Here is a 20,444-nt window from a genome sequence, read left to right on the forward strand (position 1 = left end):
CCAGGCCTGGATCTCACATTCTTGGTATTCTTCGAATGCAAACGCGCTCATCGCCCCACATGCAGAGGGCTGACCCCTCTTTTGAAAAAGAAGCGTGCAGATCCCATGCTTAGTGACCCCAATCTGCCCCGGCTTCCACTTCCCACTGCCACCTCTTTCTGTTCCCTTTCCCTCTTTTTATTCGACTGGCCACCTTCCCCTCACCAATCCACCCCTCATCTGGCGTGGGAACCTACACCTGTGGCTCTCCCCAGACATCACCAATACATCCTCTGTCTTCACCAAAATGGCCTTTTGTGATGACTCAAATAGCGGAATATAGTGAATTGATGGAGTTTGGTCCCTTTGGTTCTATACGATGCAAAGATGGCACTGTTGCATCATTTTAAGCAAACACATATTCACTGAGTAGATGACACATAAACATCAATTATTTTCCACCATGCCCCCATTCTTGTCTTGAAAACTAGGATTTCTCTGAGTAAATCCTCTAATCCATTAGGGGAAGGGCCTGGTTGGGTTTTGGAGATTTGATTGACGGAGGAATCTTCGGTGTCTCGGATGAAGTATTTCACTGTGTCCGATGTAGCTGACGTGTTTATTCTGTGTTTAGAAAATGGCAGTTTAATGAAATTAGGATATATTCTGTGGTGGATATTAGATTAAGACTCGTGCAAGAACCACTGGAAGCTTTTTTTTGACTTTGCCAATGTAACTGTCCTGCCCGAGCTCAGCAGCACACATGCTGACACTAATTGTTCTCTTGCTGACTCTGTCTCTTCATGGACAATGGTTTTGATTGGGATGGGGGTGAGTTATGATGTTGGGACAAGGGTCTTTGTTCAGTAGCCTTTCCCCCTTCCCTCCCCCACACCTCCCCTTTATCCCCCTGCCCATCCATCTATCTTGTTCAAACCATTTGGGCAGCTGTCACTTAATCCAGCTAATCAGAGTGGGATGGTCTGTGGGAAACCAGACTGTAGCTTTGCTCAACCCCAACCTGCACTGACTTAGAGAACTATTTACCCAAACAATTACAACATGGAGGCATTCGAGCAACCGGATTTTAGGCAAACCCCAAAGGTGGAGGTCACATTATGGCCACTGGTTCTTTCTTTGATTTTTGATGCTGCCTCATGACGGGGTTTGTCTGCCACACTTGCGTAGTCTCACGACACAGTCAGCCACTAATTCATTCATTGCCACTCACAGTTCCTCTTGTATGCATTGGCATATGCACACACCCACCCACATGCTCAGACTGGGGCAGCTAGCCCACCCTTTTGTGGTGGGGGGAGGGGGAATGGTTGGAAAGGTCAGAAGCCGAGCTACACGTCGTGGGATGATCCACGTTCATGTCAAATAATCCATCTTTGAGGCCGCATCTGTTGTGCGTCTGCGGTTGGACGGGTTGGCGGAGCTTCCGGAAACGGTAACGCGAGCGTCGACGTGCGCCAAAACCACCAGACTCATCACAAGTCTCTTCCATACCCCTAATCTTCTCACCCACCTCCCTAACCCCGGTCTGGTTTTGGCCTCTCATGTATTGCCGGTAGATTCAGTTTTATACAGCTGTACCCCCTTCAATGTCAAAACTCTGACCCAAGCCCTTTAGCTCACCCCTCTCCTGTCATCTTCTATCCCCTTCTCTTGTCACCCGTGGTCCTCCACAATAACACTCCCCTCCCCTTCCTCCCGCCACCACCCACAGCCAGACAAGCCTACTTAATCCCACAGCCCAGCAGCGACCAGCCTACCAGCTTGTTGGTCCCCCAGATCAACAACACAGACTGACACACACATTTTCCAATCCCCTTCCCTGCGATTTCTCTTTCCAGCTTCATTGAGGCATTGAAGTCCCTCGATTACTCGCCTTATGCTTTTTTCTTTGGTACTACCACCCCCAGGCCAACGTCCTATCAATGACAGTACAGTAGAGGTCACAGCAGTCACACTGTGGCTACTACAACTGTCACTGGTGGTGACGTAATGGGTGTTATTTAGGTCAGCTGGTTGCCTAGCAGTGTGCCCTGCAGCACACCAGCTATTACTCTTGTGATGCTGGTTAGCTTGGTTAGTTTCCGTGTGTGCGCGTGTGCGTGTGTGCGTGTTAATGTTTACTCAAACTAGTGTCAGCTCAGGTTTTTGCTACATCATTGTAAACAATTTGACAGTTTGCATGTTTTCAAGAACAATCTGTCCCAATATCCATAAGGTATAGATTAAAATCTGTACCTAAATTGTCTAAGTGTAATGTACAGAAATAAAATTTTAATCATTCAAATGATATAATCATTCAAAGTTATAATGCCACATCATTAAGAATTGTTGTACTTGTAAGCATGGTGATGTGTGCATTGGGACTGGGGATCCAAGTAGAGCTATTTTTTGTTTTTTTAATTAGTCCACAAAAAGTCAGATAGTAGTGAATAATAGCCATCCCATTTTACCAGAGCTCAAGGGGAGTCTTCAACCAACAGCTTGAAAGCAAATATATCCAATTAAAGATTATATAAAACAGGAAAGAAAGCAGCAAATTTGAGATTCTTGAAACATGTGTGCCAATTTTGCTTCATAAATGCCTTAAATCATTAATTGGTTATCATTATTAATTAGTTTCTGTTCCACTAATTAATTAAAAAACGAATCATTTTCTGCACAGGGTAGAACGAATTCAACAATGCACCACTCCTGTTATTCTGGTCAACTGTTTTACTGATAATCCCCTTAGCTGCTGATTTACCTCGCTGTCTGACAACCAAGGACAAAGCCAGGCAGAGTTCATCTCACACAGCTAATATTGGCAAAGTGACCTTCTTAATGGACATCCTACCTGCTGAGGCTTTATTTGATTTTATTCCTGAAAACATGGTGGAAGACCACAAACCTTTTAACAGCCATGGTTTTGAAACAAATAATCCCAAATATGATACTGTGTTGTGAATGGGTCAGATTAAGCCAGTTGCTAACATTCAGTAGCTAGCAAATAGTTATGAAGAGTAGATGTTTGTCAAAGGAATAGTTCAATAGTTTATCTTGGGGTGCTTATTTGTTTTAGATACCATGAAATGATAAATTGTGTTGTTTTCACCATGAAGTTGCCGGGCAACCAACAGAGACTTCAGGCAGTTCAAGTCGAGAAAAAGTCCCGCACAAAACACTTTACACTTTTATAAGTGAGCTTTACAGGTGCTGCCTGGCTAGCAGCTTCCTTTTTGTCTCTTGGCATTATGCTAAGCTAAGATAACTATTCGCCTCCAGTGGCCTCAATCTTTTCATTGAATTCTTTGTTCCAATTTGTTTTTTCACGATGTGTAAAATGTCTGCTTTTTATATGTTGTTGGTATTATTAAGTGCACCTTCACCAAGACTATCTTTTTGTATCTGTGGCATTTTCCTAAATTGAACTCCATCACACATCTCAATGCCAGTATGTTTGGTATCAAAGCTTCAGGGTGGGTGCAGGTTCATACTACCACATGAGCCAGAGGAACAGTTGGTACAGCTGAGGCTGTTTGCTGTTCCCTTGTGTCCTCTCCACATCTCAGTCCTGCAGCTTCCTTTTGGCTTCTTCCCAACATTGTATTTACCGTATCCTGCTCTCTTATCTGTGTATCATTGGGTTTCATTGGCAGTGTAACTCAAGCACACCTCGGAGTAACGGGGCCAAGTTGCATACAAGACCCTGTAGTAGCAATGAAATCGATTTTTGCATCATCTCTGTGTAGCATGACTATGCCTATAATGATCATCCACATTATTCTCTCTAGATTATAAACACAATGTGGTAATTTGTAATGTTTACTTCTCCCCAAATTGGGGAACAAAATTACAAAGGCCAATTGTTAAATGTTCCTTTTTTGTAGCGGACATTAGACAAGGCATCATGTAGTCCGCCGCAATGATGATTTGTCAAATCTTTTATTCTTCATTTGCTGTCTCTTGGATTGAAGTATTCTAATATTTACACAAATATATTAGAATAAATACTAGCAGTGCTCATTTTAAAGTACAGGGAACTTAAAAACAGGAGACTGTATGGATTTTGCAACTATGCTTAATAGTTGCAAATTTTGCTTTGTGCTTAATAATATCATTCCTACTATGCATTCGCTCAATAGGCAGCCTGAGACAGTGTTATTCCAATGGACACCAGTCTAGTCGCTCAATTAGGCTTACCTGCACATGAATGATCAAACTCTTACACCTTTTGATGTGGACATGAAGAGAGAGAGAGATGATATTTTGTCCAAATATCACCTGACTAATTTCTTTATTTTCCCTTTTCCTCCAGCGGATGTACACGTTGATTGTAGAGGCCCGGGACTGGGACAACAGCACACGCAACAGTAAGTCTAAACCTCACACAGCTCTGTGTGCCAGTACAAACTGATTCTGGCGGTTTTAAAGGGTTTTCAGTAAAAATTTCTAGAAGGACTTTAGCTGGAGTGCCATATTGATGTCAATTTTGAAAAGCGAAACTGATGGTTGTTATGAATCTCTTAGTCATCTTTTCTACTTTTGTCATCTTTCAAGCAGAAATCCTCCCCCAAAAATGTATTGCTGTTTTTTCAAACTGTTGGCTGACAAAAAACTTGGTCAGTGGAGATTCTTTTTCAAAAGTTTTTCATCATTTTCTGACATTTAATAGACTAAGGAACTTATCCAGCAATCTGCATCCATCTCCAGATGAATTGATCATTAACATAATTGTTAGAATAGTTGGAAGAGGTGTTAAACGAGCGTGTGAGCCTACCTGTCCACATCTTCAAAGGAAAAGGAAACTGAATTTCTGTTTCAACACTACAGGTTTACAGGTTGAAAACATGTTCTGTACACTGCAACCCATAAAACGCTTCATATAGAATTCAGGTCTTGGTTCTTCTCAGCTGTATTGGCTGTGGCGGTCAGGTCTGCCCAGCTGTGTCCTGTTTTCCTTTAGTTATGTCCGCTGGGTGGACTCCTGTATAACTCCTTTTTCCCGTCTGAGCAGTAGCCCAGTCTGGGAGGAAGAGGAGCTATTTAGGACTGTATGTCTAGATGTGTGGAGGTAGCTTTGATCTGTGTAGACAGGGGCATTTTTCACAAGTCTCATAATACCATTCTGTACATGAACACATTTGTATTCAGGACCATAATGTCATCTCCAGTCCGAAAGGGCTCCTTATTTATATGAGGTCATTACATCCTGTTTTGTCCATAACATCAAACGCACTTCCACTCGTGAATGTAGACAATGGGGGAGAAATAGATTTTGACATCGTAGCACTTTGATTAGACTGCTGCCTACCCTGTGTTGTTGCCCTTTCTACCAGTCAGCCTTCAGTAATTGTGTACACTTATGATAATTACTTCTGATGAAGCTTAAATGTTCCTTGAGAAACAGTCCAATTGATTCTCTGCCAGCTACAGCTACTTTAAACTAGCTAAATCAATGCATTTTGGATGTAAGGATCAAGAAATAAGAAGCACGCTTTCACCACTTCCAATTTGATTTATTTCACTGGCATAAAATGAGAAGCTCTAATCTCAAAGGGTAGAAGAAATGTGATAAAACGTTTGACCTTCTGAAGCTCACGCAGGTTTGATTCATTCTGTGTTGGATGCTGTTTGAAAGCCGCACTGAGCCTGTTGTTAGGTCAGAGACATCAGCTGACTTCAACCTTAATGTCATGGGTTCAAGAAACACGAACGTCTGGAACAAATGCTTCTTTTGACCCCGTAAGAGATCACAAGGAAGGCTGCTTTTGGATTGAAACTACTGTGGAAACGCTTATTCTGCCAGGTTGGCCCGGCAGGTGACATTCATTGTTATTTGTTTGTACATTTCATTTGTAGAAATCAGGGCCTGGTTTTCACTGTCTTTGACACATTTGTTTCAAAGACATCTCGCAAAGAAATTGGTTGGTTATTACATTTTTTTAACATGTATTTCATATACCTTCCTTAGATCGACAGAGATTTAACTTAAGCGTGATGTATCATGGGTACAATCTAACCTTATGGATCCAATTGTTAATCAAGGAATCTGATCTGATACTACGTACACTTTACGAGTGACACAGCAACAGGCTACAAGTCTGTTCCAATTGAAGCCAGTGACACAGAGCTACAAATTTGCCCTTTACAATTGTCGTAAGTGTACGGGCGTGGCGTGCAACAAATCAAAGTTGAGCTGGTCCCAACTTTTTCAACACTCCAATGAGGCGGTGCAGTGTCGATCAATCTATGTCTTTGTTTCGCCCTGTTCCATTCCATCTTTTAAAAAATGACGTTAGCCAGTTCCCAGTGCTATTTAAAGACATAGCTACGTCAACGAGCGCTTGAACAACACTTTAACCGCAACTCGACGACATGGTAGCTGGCTATTTTGTTGCTTTTGTTGCTCTTAGTGTGAACTCAGCATGAGTCGAGCATGGCCCATCAGCTACCAACAATTTACTATTGCACTTTACAAAGCTTACAGAACGAACCATGTCAACTCATGTCACAGTCAATGAAGACATTATCATGTTAAGTAACTGCAATGTGAATTTTACTATTTATTTATTTATTTGTTTTATATAGTTTGGCTCTACAAGCCTCCTGTGCCATATCATAACGTCAGACTAAAGATTGGAGCGTTTAGTCATGACTATCAGGGATGTTCCGATCCACATTGAGAGTGTCATAGGTGGTGGTGGTGGTTGTTGGATCATGTTTTTGGCCTGAGTCAGCACCAGCCTGATGTCTTGTGCTACCAGTGAGTTGGTATGTCAGTGAGATTCCTCTCCTCCGGCGTCATGTCCTCCAATGTGCCTCTCTTCCTTTCCCCCTTGTGTCCTCAGGAAAGGCAGACGGCTGTTTTTTTTCTTGTGTTTATCGAGCAGGAAGTGGACTGGACTGGACGGCCGGGCTCAATGTTTAGACACCGAGGTAGCAGGGCCCGGCTTGGGCCCGGAGCCCATTGTTCTCTATCTGGCAACTGCCGGGGTTATTTCTGTTTTTGTTGCCTAATTCTGTCTGATATTGTGTCAGTCCCCCAGCAGAGGAAGGTGTGTGTGTGTGTGTGTGTGTGTGTGTGTGTGTGTGTGTGTGTGTGTGTGTGTGTGTGTGTGTGTGTGTGTGTGTGTGTGTGTGTGTGTGTGTGTGTGTGTGTGTGTGTGTGTGTGTGTGTGTGTGTGTGTGTGTGTGTGTGTGTGTGTTCCTGCTTGCTCACTTCATAATATCTATGGTGCATTGCAGCCCAAAGCCAGGGAGAAAAAGGAAATCGCAGCAAACCCCCTATTTCCACAGAGATTGTTTGCCAGCTTCGATCCCACTGTGATAAAGATTGCTTTCTTTCTGGAAGCCGGCGCTGCAGCGAGCCCCACACAGGCAGACCATGTTTAATGTGAGCGTTGGCGCGCCAAAGGCTAAATGGTAGCGACCTCCCGACATGCCTGTGCACATACAGACAGCTCAGAGGCAGCACTGATGTGTGCTATTACCAGAAAATGGATCAATTTGCAGACAGTGAATTTCAATTGCGTACTTAAAATGCAGTGGGTTCTTTCCACACACACACACATAATGTGATATCAAAGTGTCTGTCTGCTCAATGAGAATGCAGTGCTTTTCCTCTGAGGGAGTGACTTTTACATCAGAATAAAAGAGATTTTACATAATTTTCTTTTTTTTAAAAATACCTTATTTTTACTAAATGCAGCAGCTGCTGGGGGCCTTTTGAGTTCTGTTTGTTTGTTTGTTTGTTTTGGACCTTTGGGAAAAATGGACATATATGCAGTTGAGAGGACTCGTTTCAGTGTCATGTTCTTTGATAGATGGAAAATCTGCCGATTTATCTAATCTTCGTCGTGTTTCTGACTACCTCACTGGCCCTACACCAGCACTAAAGTCTGAGGTTGTAATGTGTTGTAGATTGTGATTTGCTAGTACAGTAGATGAAGTTAATGAATCGATTTTTCTTTTTACATACTTTTGGATTGTATCCAATTCTAAAAGGTTCTCATGGACGATAAGGTTCACTGGATAATGATGGTAACATTTTATTCTCTCATACTGTGAGGATGTTATACCAAGGGTAGTGGGAGGAAATGAGTCTCCTGTAAAGATAACGGTTAAGGATTAGTCTTCCCCATTATTGTTATTCATAGTGGTCTTTTCAGTATTCAGTATTCTTCAGTGTACAGGTGATTTGTATGTAGAGGAGGGGATGTTTTAAATGTTTTATCTTCTTGGTTCTGTTGTCACAGTAGAACAAAATATTCCCAACTTTGATATGGCTGATTTGTCCTCATCTGGTTTATGTTTCAGATGAGGAGGAGCTGCTGATCGAACGCAGCATTCGCACCGGTATGATCAACCCCGGCGACCAATGGCAGACCATCCTGCACGACGGGCCCGTAGCTCGCCTCATATACCGCATCCGGGTGCGGTGCGATGACAACTACTATAGCAACAAGTGCAACAAGCTGTGCGTTCCTCGGGACGACTACTTTGGCCACTATCGCTGCGAAACTTCAGGGGCCCAGGTGTGCCTGGATGGCTGGATGGGCTCAGACTGCAGGACAGGTGAGCTGCAAATGTCCAGTAATTGGGAAAAGTTCAACATTTGAGCTTCTCAAATTTTTTTATGCTTTTCTTTGTTGCGTTTGATGGTAAACTGAATATCTTTTGGTTTTTACAACAGTTGCGTCAAAAGAAATCCAAAAAGATCACAACATTCTATTACTTTAGAGACAAAATAATTAATTGATTAATGAAGACAAATAATTGGCAGATTTAACGATAATGATAATAATCACTAGTTAGTAGCCATACTTCTTTCTATCAACAAAGTTGCAGAGTACGCTAGCCTCTTACAGTTTTTGTATGCAACTATCCATTTTAGACATTTTGAATATTTTGAAATTGGGCAATTAATTGAAAGAAACAAATCAGTAGATTATCTAATTAACATTAATGTAAAATACACCCCAAGCTTCAACTCTATGGTGTAAAGTGCTCTGATTATTTGCTGCATAAAGTTATATTATTCAAATCTTTAATTGAACATGTCATCTGATGTACTGCACTCATTTGAGTCACATCAATTAAAGCGAATCCAAAGTAGCTGTCCAGGTACTATTTAAAGAAAAACATGGTGGAAATGCAACGTGCCTTGCCTGCTTATGTTAACACGTTGAAGTGTGTGGAGTCTTGCTTGTGGGTGGTGTCAGAAAGACTGGGAGGGCCTCAATAAATCATCCAACTGACCTTAGAAGACGAAGGGTGAAAAGAGGAGGGGAGACGAGAGGGGCTGCGTTGTTTTTAAGGGGGGGGTAGTGTCGTACATGCAGGCTATAAAGTTGTCCCTTCCTCGCCTTCCTCAAACCCTGGTCAGGGTGCCATGAATTTTCACGTCTCGTTGCACTTATTAGAAAGATGGCAAACAAACAAGCTTCTCCTCCTCTTTTCACATCGTTGCCTCCCTTCCTATCTCCCCCTTTCTTTGGCCCTTATATTTTAAATAATGTGTTTTTATGGGTAGAAATGTAATGATACATGTCTCCCAATGGAATTTAATTGTCACCTTTTTAAAAGATTTCTCTCCGTCTTCTTGCCTTTTCTCAGCGATCTGCAAGCAAGGCTGCAACCTGTTACACGGCGGCTGCTCTGTCCCAGGGGAATGCAAGTAAGATTAACAGGAATAACCGTCTCTTTCATGTACATTTGCTCTTATCTATTTGTAATAGAGCCATGTTGCCTGTATTCAGAATTCAACCAAAAGTCAAACTTAATGTGAGAAAGACAAAATAATGATGGATTTCAGATGCCAAACGGGGCATCACTTCTCGTATCCTGTTTTTAAAAAAAAAAATGATGTTGGCCTTTTCTTCCCTCGTGGGCATCTCCACCTCGGTTCAGAAGAAAAGGGCAATGCCGCACATGCCTTCTTGTATGTTTAGCCACCTGAAATCCTCTACAGAATACCAAGCATCTCATCTGCTCTGTGCTGCTCCGACTGAAAGTAAGAGAGTCGTCGGTGTGTGTGAATTTGACCAAAGCAAACGTGCTGGGAATTGTCATATCTCCTCCTCATCCGCATTGCAGTCCTCCCTTGAAGGGCGGGGGGGGGGGGGGTGGCAGGAAAGAAAATTAATAGCCCACTGTGTTGTATACATTTCCCAAAAGTGGAAATGACGGTTAGATAAAGTGATGTAGGATGCCCCCGTTGGTCCACGTTTCCAGGATGTGGTACATCCCGTCGTCATTTGTAAAACCCCCTCCTCCCACCTGCCAGATGGAAAGAGTCACTCGCCTCCCATTATTAGGAAGCAGGGTTTGGCTCGGAGCCGAGGAATAACAGGGGATGACCAGTTTTAGGAAACCTTCACATTTTTGTGTGTCTGCCTCATTCAGCATCCTTATACCAGTCAGCAGACAGACCACTGAGGGGCACAGCTTATTCTTCCCGAAATGTCAAGTCCCAGTCAACAGGAAAAGTGAGATGAATAGAAGAGCAGCAGTAAAGAATCTTCCTGCAGCGGCATGAATTTAATGAAGCCTCAGGTCACAGAAAGCTGGTTTTAAATCCCTCTCCTTTCACTGCCTCTATTTCATCACAGTTTTATAGGGTTTGCCAAGGGCTTTTAAGAAACACAAAAGCCAGTACGTGCCTGTTGCTGCATCTGGGCCTGTTCTGACATATCTGTCAGAGGCTAGCCGTGTCGCTTGTGTAAGAGCTGCAACGCATTTTTCCCCACTCCGAGCTTTTGGCAAACTTTGACAAGTGCCAAGATGTTGGAATCCTGTTGACAGGAAACATCACGCCTACACCCGTAAGGGGTTGATGAGTTATCGTGCAATCAATGTGGCCGAGAATTAAACCAAGGAATTGCCTCTTTTGATAGCCTTAAAAAAAGGAATAAGTGAGTCTCTTGCTGTCAAAACCCTCTAATGCTAATCATATACAGTGGAAGAAGCATGACAAGTATTCCCCGATGCCCCCCCCCCCCCGGCCTCGTCTCTCAGATAGACAGCGGTGCCGTCTGCAGGAGACACGAAAATAGCAGTCAATTGACAAGACAGCTGCCCCGACGACACCGCAGCCTTGGAATAGCCGTGCGCTGTCATGAGGCTGCAGGCGGGTGCGCGCATACGCTGTATACACACACAGTTGTTCTCCAGCCACTCGCTCTCGGAACCGCCGTGCCGCCCTCGTAGCCCTCAGCCCCAGACTCTAACCCGGGCATGGGAGCCGCTGGAAGTATTCTTAACCCCTCCTGCCCCGGAATGTCACCCTTCACTAAGATTAGTCGGCAGGAGGCCGTGGGATAGGTTGACACATGAGTAGATTCAGTATGAGGTGTGTTTCCACTGTCGGGCAGGTTGTCCAGGATGCTTTCTTCGTCCCTTTGGCACATTTAGCAGCTCATGCAGCTCAGTGGTTTGAGTCATGAATCAATGCCTCTTCACACAGACTTTATGATAAATGTTTCTTATAATTCGTTAAACAATTTCAGTGATGGGTTTCTTCTGAGAAACTTGGCTTTTTGTGGCATCTTCTTACTGGACTTGAACACAATTTTGTTTTGCTTCATTGTGTTGTTTAACGAGCCTCTGTGTGGCATGTCTTAATAGTACTTGTCTATGTACAAGGGTGTCCTGAATTATGTTACTTTCTGTAACCTTTGTAAAGGGTAAATAATGCATAACTTTGTTATATGAATCTTGTATTCTGTTTTTAGTGTGACTTTGAAAGATCTATATAGGGACTACAGATGAAAAATAACTCTGGTGCATTTGCAGAAATGTTTTATTAATGTGTGCTGTTCCTACCAAATAAACCAATAAAATAAACAGTCACTAAGCCGGAAACATACTGGATTATCAGACACTTCATTATGTTCCAGTAATCAACTGAGAGTCACAAATCATGTTTATATCAGGTTACATTGACTTTGTTTTTCTTGGATACATCCTGGCCAGAAGTTGGAACTTTTTTTTTTGTCATTGTAGATCATTTTAAAAGATAACTCCATAATTAAACGTGTATGTCTGTCTTTTAAGGCCTTTACAATTACATCGGTGTAAAGCTAATGGATGATTTTGTTTCGACATAATAGAAGGTGTTGGTGATGATGTGTCCTACAGAATAAGAAACAACATTTTTATATTTCTGATGTTGAAAAGCTGTGAACGCTCATTTAAAGCTTATTCACAAGTGATCTTTAACATTAGCTTTTTTCCAGAATATAAACACATCTTTATGCCAAGACTGTCTTTATCTAGTATTTTTTAGAGGATGATAATTTAAGAGAAAGTGCGAAGAAATAAACACGACAGCCGATGTAATAAAAAGCGAGAGCAGGTAAAGGGATTAGATTTGTGAAATGATTTCTGCGTCTGTGTTTGACAGGTGTAACTACGGCTGGCGGGGCCAGTTCTGTGATGAATGTAGGCTTTACCCCGGATGTGTCCACGGGACCTGCAACATCCAGTGGCAGTGCAACTGTGAGAGGAACTGGGGTGGCCTGCTGTGTGACAAAGGTATGGAAAAATATTTTGTTTTGTTTCATCGCCTCCCAAACAACATGCTGGCAAAGCACCTGCTTTCACACTGTACTTTCTTTCAAGCTACAGTTTCTGCTGAAATGCTGCTCCTTGTGTTCTTTTTGGAAGACGGAAAAAACGCCAGTAACAGGCAAACCATCTTAAAGTGGCCCAGTTCTATTTAAATAAATGCTGTGAGGTGGATCTAATTTATGCCTGTGTATTGAGTGTTTCATGTGTATTTTTAAAAAAAGTCACTGATAAATATTGGAAACGTAACTGAAACTCTAAAGGGCTAAATTCGAGAACGGAATCTGTTGTGGTGGCCCCCGGCCTATCGACTGCACCAAAGCAGTCAACATAGGGGAAACACTGACAATGGTGAGGATTTCTTATTTTTAGGTGATGATAAACTGAATGTTTTGATTTTTGGCTGTTGGTCAGACAAAACGAGTTAGTCTTATGCTTTAACAAACGATTACATCTTATAGATCAAGTAAGTAGTTATAAAAGCAAAAGAGTTTTTCAGGCACTTTAAGGTGATGTAAGGAGAGAAGTTATACTATAAACCTTTATCTTGCCGGCATATTGGTTTAAATGGCAACTGGTTTCGACCTTGCTTGTTATTCATCCACTTGAAAATGGAAAAGGTAAATGTATATGCTCCATATAGGAAAATACATTGTAAATAAATTATTTATTTCATAATAAAATGACCAACAAATACAGAGAACTGATGACAGAAAACTATTAAATGATCGAAATGTCAAATAAAAATCATATCACAGAGTATGATGTATCATGAGTATGAATTTGTGCTCTGTCTTTCAGATGTAGCATTTTTTGTTGTTTTGCAACAAAAAAAACCCAGTGTTTAAAGGTACGTTAATGTACCTTAACATGAGGTCTGAATTCTCTCCTCGTTCTCTCCGACTGGAGAACAGCAGCTGGATAGTTTTACTGCCTGTGTGATACGAGCAGCAGCAGGGACACTCGATCCCCCCACATCCCTTCGTCACTGAGGGCTCTTCGGGGGATGAGAACGTGTCCTAAGATCCACAGTGGAGACAGATCCCTGCTCTTTTATTTACCAGCCTTTAGGGTGACCTGGCCTTTAGCCTAAGGATGGTGTGCAGGGATCAAATAGGGTTCCGTTGAGGTTCTTAGGTACATGGAAAATAAATTAGCAATTAAAAAAGAATAGGGACATCTAGGAGTCTGTTCAGTGTATAACTGAATAAAAACTGCAACTTAACCACTTGACTGTTTCCTGTAAATACTGTTAAACAGAGTGGTTGTGAAAACACTCTGTGCTTCTGCTCAAAGCTGACAGCTGGTGGATCCAGACTAGCTTTTTCTGGGAACTCCCGGATAAAGTGGTGAATCAAGCAAAGAGTTATCTCACAGGATTGATCCAATTAACAGAGTCTGTAGGTGTGGAACGATGAGGACGCTTAAAGGTTCCTCAGGTTAATACATGAAAGAAACATAAAGGCCATATGTACATCATGTTTTGTACATCCCTTTTGTTTATTTTAACAAAAAATAAATGAAATCACCGAATTATAGTCTTCGTGTCTCTAAATGTGTGTCTTTCTCCAGATCTGAATTACTGCGGTCGTCACCATCCTTGTGTAAATGGAGGAACCTGTATGAACACTGAACCAGATGAGTACCACTGCGCCTGTCCTCGGGGATACTCTGGCAAGACCTGTCAGATAGGTGAGAGTGAACCCACAATAGAACATACACAATTGTCTATTAAAGGCCTGTCACAATAACTACTTTTGTAGTAATAACTAATACATTTGTACACGTTGTCCCAGGAATAATTGTGATAAACCTTATTATTGTCTTCTTAAGACCATTTGATGCCATTCAAATATTGATTATATAATAGCAAAATTATGCAAGTACACCCTGCCAAAGAGCAATTCACTTTTAATTCTAAAATATATTTAGGATTGAAGAGTAATGTTTCCTTTTTTTCCTTCTTTGAACACACCTCCCTCCCTCCATCAGCCGAGCACGCCTGTGTTTCCAACCCTTGCGCCAACGGTGGTACCTGCCACGAGGTCCCGACAGGTTTCGAGTGCCTGTGTCCACCGGGCTGGGAGGGTCCGACCTGTGCCGACAGTGAGTCACTGCACTTCTTTTATCATCCACTAACTCATTTGTGGATGAACTTTTACTTCTTAATTAATCTTGGCTCCCTTACCCCCAAAGTAATCTCACCTGTCATCTCTCTCCTCCTTCTACTCTTTCACCATCATCTTGTTAAGGCCTAAAGTCTAACTCTAGTCCAACACAAATGCTGCATAATTAGAAATAAACAGAGAGTGAGTTGATGTGTGTGTTTTTCTCAGATTTGGATGAGTGTGCCTCCAGTCCATGTGCTCAGGGTGGAACCTGTGTCGACCTTGAGGACGGCTTTGAGTGTGTGTGCCCTCCACAGTGGGAGGGAAAGACCTGCCAGATAGGTGAGATATACACAAAAAAATGTTTTATTTTATTTAACCAGAGGCGGTTAAAAACAGTACTTCCTGTGTTCTGGAAGTTTTTTGGCAAACAACTCTTCATTTCTCAAGGGAAGACGTGTTTTCACAGGCATTTCTTTCCTGTTTCTTCCCGTTTCCTAAAACAAATAAAATGGCCTCAGAGACACAGGCGCACTGCTCAGATATATGTTTTTGGATTCAACTTGGCAACCAACAACCTGAGGTCCATTGCCAGAGTACAAGCCATCAATACCCCAAATAAGCTGGCAGCTGCACGGCTCTTTTTTTCTCAATGACTTTATGAGCTACTAGTGTGTCTATATCCGGCTGTTTGTTTGTCGCTTGCGGTGGCATTCGTTTTTTTTATATCGCTCCCGTCCCAACAAGCGGACGTGACCAGCGTGAAGCCAGGAAATGGATTACGACCGGTAAACAAAGTTAGGGTGTGTGTGTGTGTGTGTGGGGGGGGCTGAGGGTAGGAAAAAATCCCAAGAGTTCAGTGTCATTTTACCAGCTCAGCTTACAGGCAGCCATTGGCCTCCTGTCTTACCTGGCGTGCGTGTGTGTACGTGTGTGTGGAGTTTAGGGTTTCAGAGAGGAGACAGGTGTGTGAGTGAACACAGCAGGACTCCCTGCTGACTGCCCCCCTTCCCTTTGAATATTTGAGCAGCGGTGCTTTTCTTTGTTGTAACACTTTTCATGTGTTGTTGAGGGTTTGTAAGTGAAACTGTGCGGTTTTATACGTTTCGAAACAGATGTAATTGTTAATGTCAGCTGTTGTTTCTCCAAGGAGCTCTATGACACTTGATCACAACAAAACAACTTAATAGGGTAAATAAATTCAGTTTCAGTCAAAGACAAAGGCAGTAAATATGGGATGCGACAGAGGGACAAGTATGACATGCAACAAAGGTCCAGCACCAGAATCAAACCAGTGAGGTTGTGGTCACATGATATCAATCCTAAGGCCACCGGATGCCCTGACATTTGTCAGTCTCAAATGAAAAATAGTCCTCCAGCCTCTTAAATGTGTAAATGTGCTGCTTGGTTGTATTTTTTTGTCGTATTGTAAATTAAATATATTTGAGGTTTTTCGACTTGGAAGATTTCACCCTGGCCACATACCAATTTGTAATGGGCCGCGACCCAATATTTATGTATTAAATAATGATTTTATTTAACAACCAATTTTAAAAACTTGCTAAAGTAATAGTCCAGCAAATGTAATACTGTAAGGTGTCCGGACTTTTACTCCCTAGTATAAGTCAAGCCCCCAAAAACAATGGATACTACATTTCCCAATATGCAACCAAAAAAGCATATTTTCTAACTCAGACTTTTTTTTCCAAAGTGTCTCCAAGCACAAGCTGGGATGACTAACCAAATAACCAGGTTGGGTTTCTGGTCGCTTTTCTTTCTCTTTGTCCTTTTCTTGGTTTGTTTCAATTGATGGACTCGGTCTGCTTCTACTTCCTGCCTTTACAGATGCAAATGAGTGTGCAGGAAATCCCTGTGTGAACGCTTACTCTTGCAAAAATTTGATTGGCGGATATCACTGCGACTGTTTTCCGGGATGGTCTGGACAAAACTGTGACATCAGTCAGTATTTCTTCCCTTTTTAAAAAGTCACTTCTAAATTTCTGCTTCTTTCAAACGCCTCCTCTCACTTCCTGGACTCACAACATAGGTGTAGTTTAGCGTCAATCGCTTTCCCCCACATGTGGTAACCCGTTGCTCTCTCGTCCTGGCAAACTGAATCATCATGACTGAACTTGCATGCCCAGTTCCTTGCTCAGGATCCACTGCATGCCCAGTCACAATCTATACAAGGTTTATCTGGCACTCTATTAGGTTAACTAATTGTTTCTTTTCCAAACTTTAACATAATCTGTGCACATCCCACATTGTATATTCTACCTGGTAGTGGATAATGTTATAAATATTCCATGTTCTTCATAATGTTTGATCATAAAACGTAATCGTTCATGTCTTCTTCTTCCTCTTTAGAACTCAACGGCTGCCATGGTCAGTGCCAGAATGGAGCAACATGCAAGGTATGAATGTTTCCTTTGAATGGTCACATTCCAATTTATTTAGTTGTTTTGCATTAAACACTGCTTCCCAAACATGAACCAATATAGCTTGGAGATGCCCACACACTCTGTGCACTGGAGATCACCCGCCTTGTGTTTGCATTGCCATTGACCTCTTCATTTTTCTTTGTTTCTTCTTTAGGAGAATCTAAGCGGTCACCACTGCCAGTGTCTTCCAGGATTTGTGGGCTCTCACTGTGAAATCCAGAGGAATAAGTGTGACAGCAGACCATGCCAGAATGGCGGCCAATGCCACACAGTGTTGGACGGCTTTGTGTGTCAATGTCCACCACAGTTTGCTGGACAGCTGTGTGAGGTGAGTCTCATGTTCCACTGGTCATGGATTATTGTGGATACAGTGACAGTTTATAGGCTCGGGGTAGCCTTTGATTTTTATACCCTTTGGACTGCAGTAGTGACAATTTACGTGTCTGAGAAGAAACTAGGGCTGTCCCCAATACCAGGTCATGGGCTCCGAAGCTTTGGGAATAATCAACAGAGAATATTTGGTAGCTTCAGCCACATTGAAAGGAGGAGCGCTTTAACCTTGATTTAGTTTGCAGCACAGATTTTGTGTCATCAAGCTTTTTTGTTTTTTTATCAATGTTTCTGTAGTCGGATTAGGAGACCTTAAGAAATGTAATCATTACAGCACAGTTATCTAAGCAAACTGTCCATTGCAAAATTATGATCTGCCTAAAAGTTACGTAATATGTTTCCAGCCCAATAAGCCAAGCCTGGGTTTCACTGCAAACTTCTCCTGTCCTTGCTGCAGCCTTTTTATATCTGAGGTGTGTGTGTTGACGCTAATGTAGGTTAGCGGTGAGGAAACTGACACTTCACTGCATCCCCTTGGGTCCTGAATGGAGGACATTGCTGGTCAGGAGCCAGTCCTGTTTTAGCATCTCTACTATAAATATAAGCCTGTCTGAATGGGGTGACGCTGGATTTCTGCCCGCATACTACAGAGCCCTGATGCCTGCTATGGCACGGTGTAGATTCCTGGCCTGCAGTGCCAAAACTATGCATCATATTCCCTTGATTAGTGTCTCCACACAATTGAGTGAAATTGCTTTATTGTCCATTTCTGATTTGAATGATTTCTTCAGAAGAAATAAGGACAACTCGAGTCCAAGCGGTAATGCTTAAGAAAAAAGAGACGCATTTTGCTCACATTGGTGACATCCTGGTCTTGGTCATTTGATACCAGTTTATGGATTTAATCCTTTGTTTCACACATATAATTTATTTGGGGAGTCAAACCAAAAAGAAAACTGACTTATTTGTAGTTTGTCTTTTAACTGATATTATGCAGAATTTGAATCTTTAAGTTTTATCAGTTAAGCGTGCTAGAGTCCCTTGGGAAGTGGAGGGGCCTAATTTCAGCTTGTGTCAAGAAATGTAACAACCAGCTCACTAATGGATAAATCTATAAACCAGCACAAAAATTTCAATTTTAGTCTGCTGTGCAGACAGCTGGCTGGACAGATTGAAATAAAAGCATATCTGTAGACATTCGAGTAAAAAAACACTTCTGACATCGTCTGGTCTTGACACACCTGGGCCGGTGGGAATGATTGAAACGTCTTTTGAACAGCGTTGGAATATAGGTGCATTTGCGGCAATACAGGCAGCTTAAAACAAATTAAAAAAGAAAGTAGAACAGAGGCTTAAAGTGGCCCCCTACTTCCTTCACCTATGGTTAACATGTCCCCCCTCAATTCCTGGTTTACAAAATAGCCCCAGTGTTATGTTCTTCACAGATCTCTCAAAATAAATCCAACAAGTCACTGGTTGCTTGTTTACTCTCCCTTTTTTAAATTCTGGCTTTCTGAACCTTTGTGCCGACTTGCACCAAACATCCTTTGGCCCTTCAGCATTGAAGTCTTGGATTGTTTGTCCCTTAGGCGACACCAACATCAGTTTGTTCATCATCTGTACTCTCAGTTGACCTCCATTCCGTATTTATTCACTTAAACAGCTGAATCCCCTCTCGCATACAGATAAATTAAACTGGGGTGCATGTTAATCTAATATTAATCTATTTTTGATATGTTAAAATCTGGTTTGCACTGATGGCAACCAAAGTTCAACAATTGGTTGAAAAAAATTGGAAAAAAGACAAGTAACATCCTTTGCAGGGTAAGAGCAAACTTCAAAAGTCACTTCTGTTGTAGAATGTATTTATGGTTGACCACAAGTAAATTATATGACGGTACAAAAACATTCTCAACCTGTCTGCTGCAATGAAACAGTCCAAACAGTTAAGTTAATGTGCTGAAGATGTATGGACACTCTTGCCCTCAGACATGCTCCTCTGACCACACACATGCAAAGTAAAGAAAAAATGTATCTGGCTCTGACTCTGAGAGTAAAATAAACTGTGTGACCGCAGACTTCACCCACCCTGTTGCCCTACTCCAACTCCCTTGTTCAGCACCTTAAATGGCAAAAGGGTGCGACCCAGAGTTTATGCACAGTAGGCTTCTGTTTACAGAAACGGGGCGATTTTCACTCCAACCTCTGTATTGCTGCATGTAGAAAAGGCAAAATATGTCACCTGTGTCATGGTGGTATGACAGACGATTTATCTTTATTATATTCACTGTGGCTCTGCATGATGTTGGACTAGTGTCAATATTTGCCCTCATAATGGGCTGTCTTTCTCCGGCCTGCTCAGTGTCTCACTCTCTCTTTCTCTTCTGTCAAGCTCATGTCTCAGAATAATCTTGCAAGATTAAGCAGGGCACAGATGTAAAACCAAAAGCATGGATTCCCTTGATGAGCTTAGGGAAAGTTTTCAGAGGCTTACTTTGCTTGTCCGCTTGCCTTCGATTTGTTCTGAACAGCAGCAGTGGCTTGAGCCAAGCTAAGCCGCTCACCTGCACAGATTTAAGATTAGCTTTCTCTGTCGCTCATTCACTTGCATCTTCACTTGTTTTAATAATCAACAAAGAACCATTTTAGTGAGGCCTACCAACTCCTACAACTACCGTCCAAATGGCCTTAGGCAAGGCACTGTAGGGTTATAGAGGAGTGTGTTGGTGCTGGTTCTTTTGGATGAGGATTTATGAAACTTGTTGAATGTCAAATTAGTTACTTTCCCTGGAGAAATAGATGTAAAAAAACATACCGAGTCAAACCTGATCACGTTTTTTAATAGGCCAAATCTTCTATACCAATACAGATCATTTCATATCTTGATACCAACTTATATCACGATATAGCATGCTTGATTGTAGTTCAATAAACAGTATATGAAATAACCACATGGTGAAGCTTGTGAATTTAATATTTGACAACTGAAAAAGTACTGAGTGTTTTCTCATTTAATAAA

At 42.0% G+C, this 20,444-nt stretch overlaps 1 protein-coding gene across 4 annotated transcripts in view; it reads left to right on the forward strand.

Moving 5' to 3' along the window:
- jag2b (jagged canonical Notch ligand 2b) overlaps positions 1-20,444 on the forward strand; it is a 44,216-nt gene that overhangs the window by 12,718 nt on the left and 11,054 nt on the right. For 2 of the 4 annotated variants that reach the window (XM_054618251.1, XM_054618252.1), the window contains exons 3-12: positions 4,295-4,349; positions 8,296-8,553; positions 9,595-9,655; positions 12,383-12,513; positions 14,119-14,238; positions 14,539-14,652; positions 14,883-14,996; positions 16,500-16,613; positions 17,022-17,068; positions 17,250-17,423. In XM_054618251.1, the coding sequence (XP_054474226.1) occupies positions 4,295-4,349; positions 8,296-8,553; positions 9,595-9,655; positions 12,383-12,513; positions 14,119-14,238; positions 14,539-14,652; positions 14,883-14,996; positions 16,500-16,613; positions 17,022-17,068; positions 17,250-17,423 (1,188 nt within the window). The remainder of the gene's footprint in view (positions 1-4,294; positions 4,350-8,295; positions 8,554-9,594; positions 9,656-12,382; positions 12,514-14,118; positions 14,239-14,538; positions 14,653-14,882; positions 14,997-16,499; positions 16,614-17,021; positions 17,069-17,249; positions 17,424-20,444) is intronic. The other 2 variants (XM_054618253.1, XM_054618254.1) reach the window with 1 other exon arrangement.

The sequence above is a fragment of the Anoplopoma fimbria genome, chromosome 18, assembly GCF_027596085.1.
Source record: "Anoplopoma fimbria isolate UVic2021 breed Golden Eagle Sablefish chromosome 18, Afim_UVic_2022, whole genome shotgun sequence".
Taxonomy (NCBI): Eukaryota; Metazoa; Chordata; class Actinopteri; order Perciformes; family Anoplopomatidae; genus Anoplopoma; species Anoplopoma fimbria.